General features: G+C 40.4%; 1 protein-coding gene across 5 annotated transcripts in view; it reads right to left on the bottom strand.

Moving 5' to 3' along the window:
• Nucleotides 1-5,850: 5,850 nt before the first annotated feature.
• The window catches only part of LOC105197595 (ADP-ribosylation factor-binding protein GGA1), a 212,230-nt gene continuing 210,653 nt past the window's right edge, over nucleotides 5,851-7,427 (bottom strand). For all 5 annotated transcript variants that reach the window (XM_039455104.1, XM_039455106.1, XM_039455102.1 and 2 more), the window contains one exon: nucleotides 5,851-6,543. In XM_039455104.1, coding sequence (XP_039311038.1) covers nucleotides 6,451-6,543 — 93 coding nt within the window. In that variant the 3' untranslated portion in view covers nucleotides 5,851-6,450. The remainder of the gene's footprint in view (nucleotides 6,544-7,427) is intronic.

The following is a 7,427-nucleotide window of genomic DNA, read 5'->3' as shown; positions in this document are numbered from 1 at the left end:
TTAAACAGTGTGACGTAGCGACTCTTTTTTTAAGTAAATTTACGACAATTATAGTATTTTATTCCATTTATTCTCTACTTATATCGTAGTCACGTCATATCCTCAGCTTTTCATCTCGTCACTTCTGCGTTTCCAAGACTATGGATATTTTATTAAAGGGTAAGCGCCCGCGTCGGACAATGAGTTGCGGCGCCTTTGTCTACCATGTGTACACGGCCCGCTAACTTTATCCTCTTATTATTCAAAAAGTAAGCCTCGGACAAAATTTTTATAGAGGAAAAATCGTCTCAGAATTTATTCAAGAACACGTCTTTACAGGGACACATGGGTTGTTCTGAAGCACCCTGTATATTGTGACCGCACTCACGAGCATAGTGCAACTACGTTAATTGCTCGTGGCAATAGTCAGATAGTAAAGCTTCTCGCCGAGTCGCTCACACCAAACGCGCGAAATTAAACGGTATGATTGGACGCCAGGCACAAGCGAGCGTGCCACTCTTATATTAAGAGTTACCGATCTCCCGGTAGAATTAAATGCGAAAATACTCGATTTCGTCACGGGCAATAACGGACTCTCTTAACCGATAACTCAGCCATGGAATTGGCAGAGGGGGTGGTTCGCTGCGGGCGGGATGGCGGAGGAGAGCGAGGGAGCTTAAAGAGAACACCTCAATTTAATAGAAAAATTAACAATGTATTTCTGCCGATATCTAACATTGACTCACAAGTTCTGCAACGATGTCTCGCGACCCGGGTGCGGTCGGAAATTACCACGCGGTCGTCGGTACGAACTCACCGAACGGAGAGAGTCAAGATTCAATTCTCATTAACGGTGGACAAAACACGTCGTGCACACTCGAAACTCTACACGCGCACTCTCATTCCATGCAAAATTATATGGCGATTCGGTACGAAGTACGCGATCAAAAATACGCGATCGCCAAACGGAAACACACTCAAACGCTACTACAGACGGCACACCAGAATATTACACAATTAATGCGACTTGGCTGTGGTGTCGGCGACGCTCTCAATAAACGGAACCAGCAAGAATTAAGGCGCGACTTGATCGGATGAGGCGCACGACGACCGATCACGCGGACGGCACGCGATTACCTGCGTGTTCCAATTCCGACGGAAGATCTTACAGCGAACTTGAACTCTAATTGCAATTACCACGCGCGCGACTCATCCGATCGGCGAAATCGGTAACTTTACAAAGTCTTGCTCGTCTCACCACGACGCTGGTCTTGCCCGGATGATCGCCCTCACTTGGTTGAAGCGGCTCCGGTCGTCCCGGCTCGTGATGGCACGCAAGCAACGATCCACAGCAAAGTAATCGATAGCGCGCAGAAATTCGGCAGGTGGCACGCAGGATCTCTCGCCCCACGTACGGGGGCTTGTCGCGCCACGCTATTGGTTCCGCCTTATTACGCGGTCCTCGCGACCCTCTAATCAGGCTGTCACGCTACGGCGCGCAATTCGAGGTAGATCGGTGTCTTCGGGCTCGCGACTCTTCCCGTGGTTTTTCCGAGGCCGGACGGCCATCCCTACGGACTCTTCGGTGTCCGGTGCTCCCGCGCTCGGAACCAAGTCGGGAACATTCTCTCGCAGCTCCTCGTTCGGGGTCTCCTACGCGATGATCTGCGTGGAGTGTCGACGTCCCGACTACGTCTGACCTTCTCTCTTTGCATCCTGCAATATTCAGCGGCCTTACTGTTGCGTACAGGTAAGAGATAACGTAATTAAATGAAGAGAGATCACCTGTCGTGCGCCTTACTGCAATCCTGCGCACGATCCGAAAGATTTGCCGAGTGGCGGTAGGTCCTCCTTCTTGCAGTCTTCTTGCCGGGTGAGACTTCGTTGATACAAAAATGGATATCTGCTAGCCGCCGATCCGCAAAACATCGCTAAAATTGACGGACGAACACACGCACACAAAACAAAGACGCGAAATTATAAGCGCACGCGCCGATACATCCGTCTCCGAGCCGAGAGGACGTAGAGCCGCAGCGTGCGCTCCCGGATCTTACGATCCCTGTGACGGACAGCCGAACAGGATGTCACAGCACAATATGTACCGGGTGTCCCAGACCACCCGTCCCACCCGATTTTTTCGTAAACGCGACATTTTAAAGAAAAATGTTTCAGACAAAAGTTGTAGGGTTTTAAAAGATCTATTTACTCATTTTATCAGTTTGACCTTGGATGGCGTCGCCAAGGTCAGATCAAAATAACATTAACTTTTTTAAATAGGACACCTCATTTTTAGTTCCAGAATCTAATAGCTGGTGTCAAGACCTTTCCAAAACACTATAAGAAAGTTTATTTTTGTTGAGTACTTTCCGAGTTGTGAGGCTTGAAAGTTACGGTGTACTGTTACCTTCAAGCGTCATAACTCGGAAAGTCCTTAACCAAAATAAACTTATTTATAGTGTTTTGGAAAGCTCTCGAAATCGACTACAAGAAAATGCAATGAAAAATATAAGCAGAGGACACCGACTTCGCCCATGGTATCACATCGAATAATGCTTTCTCTCTCGACCCAGCGTCGAGCGAGGAGGATGCACTATCGTAAAGCCCCCCACCACTTTCCGCCCGCACCCCGATCGTCGCCGCGCAGCCTAGACACACGTACGAGCGCGGCTCCGCGTGTGTGCGGCAGCCGAGCGCTAGCGTCGAGAGACACCATTTCTGCCGGTGCGTGTACCTATAGTCCTACGCGTAGAGTTTTGAAGATACCTAATTACCGAGATCTCTAACATTCGGTACAGCTCTATGATGCCGTTTATTCTTGATTTATTAATATTAATCTTCATTTAATGTTGATTATTGTAGCAATAAAGTAATTTTCACGAAAAAGCACCCTTACATACCACTCCTAAAAGTCATTGCTTAGAATTCATAATATTACGCAACTCGTCACCAATTCACGTTTTCTAATAAGCAACCCGGTCGTAAGCGTAATTTGTAGTTATGCCTTACCCGAACGAAGAAGCTGCGTTAATGATGTCAGTTTTGGGTAGAGCTGGAAGTTTTCGAGCAGCTGAAATAATGTGGCGAAATGAATATCCCGATCATACACCACATTCGCGCAAAGTTTTCAGTCGCTTACAACGTCGAATAATTGTAAAAGGTATTGTTCAGCCGGATCATAATAAGGGAAGGCAAATTCATCGATCAGTTCGTTCAGTAAGAGCACCTGATGTAATTGCATCTGCCTTTGTAACCCCGAATGATTCTTTAAAGCGACGAGCAAGAGATAGAGGAATAAGTCGAAGCACGATCAGTCGAATTTTTCGTGAAAATTCATTCCATCCATATCGAATGTCACTTCACCAGGCCATGACATTGAACGATCATAGACAAAGACTGATATTCTGTAATTGGATTACTCAACAATTACCTAATTTCCATAGAAGTATTTTATTTTCTGATGAGTGCATCTTTAAAAGTGACGGCGAAATAAACACACATAATTTTCGTTATTGGGCACAAGAGAATCCACATTGGTATCGAGAAATGGATCATCAACGTATCTGGAAAGTCAATGTTTGGTGCGGAATTGTTGATACGCATATCGTGGGACCATTTTTCTTTCAAGAGAATTTAAACCGTTTTTTATACGCCGATTTACTCGAAAACGAACTTCCACGTTTACTTGAAGATATTCCACTCCAATTACGTCTAAATATGTGGTTTCAACAGGATGGATGTCCCGCCCACACGTCTGTCATTGCTCGTCATCAACTGAACCGCATATTTCGCGGCCGATGGATAGGTAAACATGGTCCACATAATTGGCCAGCACGATCACCGGACCTTACAATTTTAGATTATTATTTGTGGGGACGAATAAAAGACCTTGTATACCGCGAACGACCTACGACTGCAGAAGATATGAAAAACAGAATTCGACAAGTCATTCAGTCTCTAGATACTGACGAAATTCGTCGAGCGACGGATGATTTCCAAAGTAGGGTAACAGCCTGTATAAATGCACGTGGTGGACATTTTGAACATCGAGACTGAACAACATGCGTATGCACAAAGGTGACGGCAAGGGGAACCACCTTATGAAAGCACCCCGACAAAGGTGACGGCGAGGGGAACCACCTTAAAAAAGCACCTCGACAAAGGTGACGGCAAGGGGAACCACCTTATGAAAGCACCCCGACAAAGGTGACGGCAAGGGGAACCACCTTATGAAAGCATCCCGACAAAGGTGTCGGCGAAGGGAACCACCTTAAAAAAGCACCCCGACAAAGGTGACGGCAAGGGGAACCACCTTATGAAAGCACCCCGACAAAGGTGACGGCGAGGGGAACCACCTTAAAAAAGCACCCCGACAAAGGTGACGGCGAGGGGAACCACCTTAAAAAAGCACCCCGACAAAGGTGACGGCAAGGGGAACCACCTTATGAAAGCACCCCGACAAAGGTGACGGCGAGGGGAACCACCTTATGAAAGCACCCCGACAAAGGTGACGGCGAGGGGAACCACCTTAAAAAAGCACCCCGACAAAGGTGACGGCAAGGGGAACCACCTTATGAAAGCACCCCGACAAAGGTGACGGCAAGGGGAACCACCTTATGAAAGCACCCCGACAAAGGTGACGGCGAGGGGAACCACCTTAAAAAAGCACCCCGATAAGGTGTAAGTACGATCTTGTTACCTACACGTGGTATACCTTAGGTAACGCTAATACCTACAGGCGGCACCGATTATTTCGTTTTTACATTTTAAAAATGTTACTTTGACTTATACCTTTATGCCCAAGATCGATCTCAAGGTCGAATTCAAGATCATCATCAGGTTGATCCCTCGAAATCATGCAAATTTTGTCTGAGCCATTTTTTTGTACAAGCACATCCCTACGTTTTAAAAGGGTGAGACGGGTGGTCTGAAACAGGTATATTTTTCATTGCATTTTCTTGTAGTCGATTTCGAGAGCTTTCCAAAACACTATAAATAAGTTTATTTTGGTTAAGGACTTTCCGAGTTATGACGCTTGAAGGTAACAGTACACCGTAACTTTCAAGCCTCACAACTCGGAAAGTACTCAACAAAAATAAACTTTCTTATAGTGTTTTGGAAAGGTCTTGACACCAGCTATTAGATTCTGGAACCAAAAATGAGGTGTCCTATTTAAAAAAGTTAATGTTATTTTGATCTGACCTTGGCGACGCCATCCAAGGTCAAACTGATAAAATCAGTAAATAGATCTTTTAAAACCCTACAACTTTTGTCTGAAACATTTTTCTTTAAAATGTCGCGTTTACGAAAAAATCGGGTGGGACGGGTGGTCTGGGACACCCGGTATATATATATCTTAATAATGCTGTCTGAAATATCACACTTTGATACACCCTAGAATAATAAAACGTGCAATAAAATAAAATTGCAATAAGATAAATTTGTATAAAATTGCCAGCCTCAAATTTACAATACGTAAACTCGTATAGCAACTGCGAGCAACTTAATTTTGATCCTAACGATGTAAATATAATCTTACTAATCAAATGTTACAGAAACTTTAAACAATTGTCAGTAACAATAAATACTGACAATATTATTGATTGTGTAAGGTTCGTATTAGGAACGTTAGCAGGCATGAATGTTGCCAGCGCCGCGTAGCGGTTTGCCGACGTTAAGTGATCATGCATAAAAGCATATACAATCCGTGTTAGGAAGCTGCTATCACCTGATAATTATAAAAAACAGTAATTTACATATGCAATTAATATTAAATCGTAAGAAACGTAATCATGAATATTTTACTTTTGACTTCATTGTCAACAACGGAATATATAAATTAAGCAGTCAATGGTTGCAAATAAATCACATTGATAGCTTGTACGATATTCTAACATTATTTGTTCAACTCAATCTTATAATTACTTACAAACAGCAAGTAGGCCATATTGGACACAGTTACCTTATAATTGTTCAATTAATTTGTTTATTTGTTATATTAGACTTTTGTATCATTAGCATATTTAAACTTAATACCTCTTTCAACTCTCTCATTATTTCACATCCGCCATTTGGCCACATATACATAAAATGAAAATATCATTGTACGAATTAAAAACTAACATTTTCATTTAACATAAGTATCATTAAAATAAAGCTTTTATACATAAGATGTGGAAGCGCTTGTCGTACATATTTTATTTAGTAGAAACGCGGCGAGCGTTTTCACATGTTGTAAGACTAGAGATTGAAGGAAAAATTAAAATTAAAGAAATTATTTATATGGAGGCTTAACTCTGGCGTTCTAAGTTTAAAATGACGTGTAAGAATATCTAATTTTATAATTGCACGTATTTTTTAATAATTAAATCGCAGTAACTGGAATATTCTCGTATCATTTTCGACTACTGTGATCTCACACAACGAATATGAGTACAGCATTACATGGCGCTCACAACGGAGAGTTACTAAATTTCATAGATGAGGTAATGTGTCCACTTCGCCCATTTCTGTAAATGTTTCGTCGTCCATTGTGTAGCTTAACATAAACTTCAAAGATACAGGCTCCTGTAATAAATTTTCCACAGATAAAAACATTGATAGCAAATTCGATTAGACTAGTGCACACTAAATTTACAGTAAAACTGCCGTACACTGATCTATGTGTAAAAATGAAATACAAATATCTCTAGTAAATTAATTTCTTTTAAAATTAAATTAAATCAAAGTTAATGGTTTATAAAATTAATTTAGTTATATTAAAAGTTACATGGACAAAAACCTAATTCGCAATCAGTTAAAAGTTACATTAAAAAAAAATTAAGTAAAATTAAAAAATAATTTTGAAATACATTATGTATATTAAATTTTAAAAAAATGTTGTAATTTTTATAATACATATTGTACTAAACATGTATATAAATACATTGAAGATTTTGCAGTTTAATCCGGTTTTTGTATGTTTGCGTTCAGAGTTGGTAACTAATGAAAAAAAAAAAAAAAAAAAAAATTAAATAATAAAGTTAATAACTTTTACCTCTAACCCTCTAACTAATTTAAAATAAATTAATTTTTAATTTTAACTAGTTATTTTTAAAACATATAAACTTTGACTTATTAATTTTTTCGTGAATTAAAAATTTACCTATATAAAAGAAAAAAAATATGTTGCCTCATTAAAAGCAATCTTTCTTTGTTATTTCATATAATCTTAACTTTTAAATAAAATATTAAATTTGTCTTACGTATGATCCATATTGTAATTATTTTGTTATTCATAGTTACTTAACTTAAAAAAATTACATTTTAATTTAACATAAATATTAGGCGTTAAACTTAATTCCTGCCGTTGTATTGTCTATAAAATCGATTTGTTTCGCAAGGAAGATGAATGAATATCCTTAATCAAAGTAATTTCCTTCATTTTTTACTACTTTTTCTCATCTCTCCGA

The sequence above is a fragment of the Solenopsis invicta genome, chromosome 11 (assembly GCF_016802725.1).
Source record: "Solenopsis invicta isolate M01_SB chromosome 11, UNIL_Sinv_3.0, whole genome shotgun sequence".
Lineage (NCBI taxonomy): Eukaryota > Metazoa > Arthropoda > Insecta > Hymenoptera > Formicidae > Solenopsis > Solenopsis invicta.
This window is presented reverse-complemented; position numbering and strand designations above follow the sequence as displayed.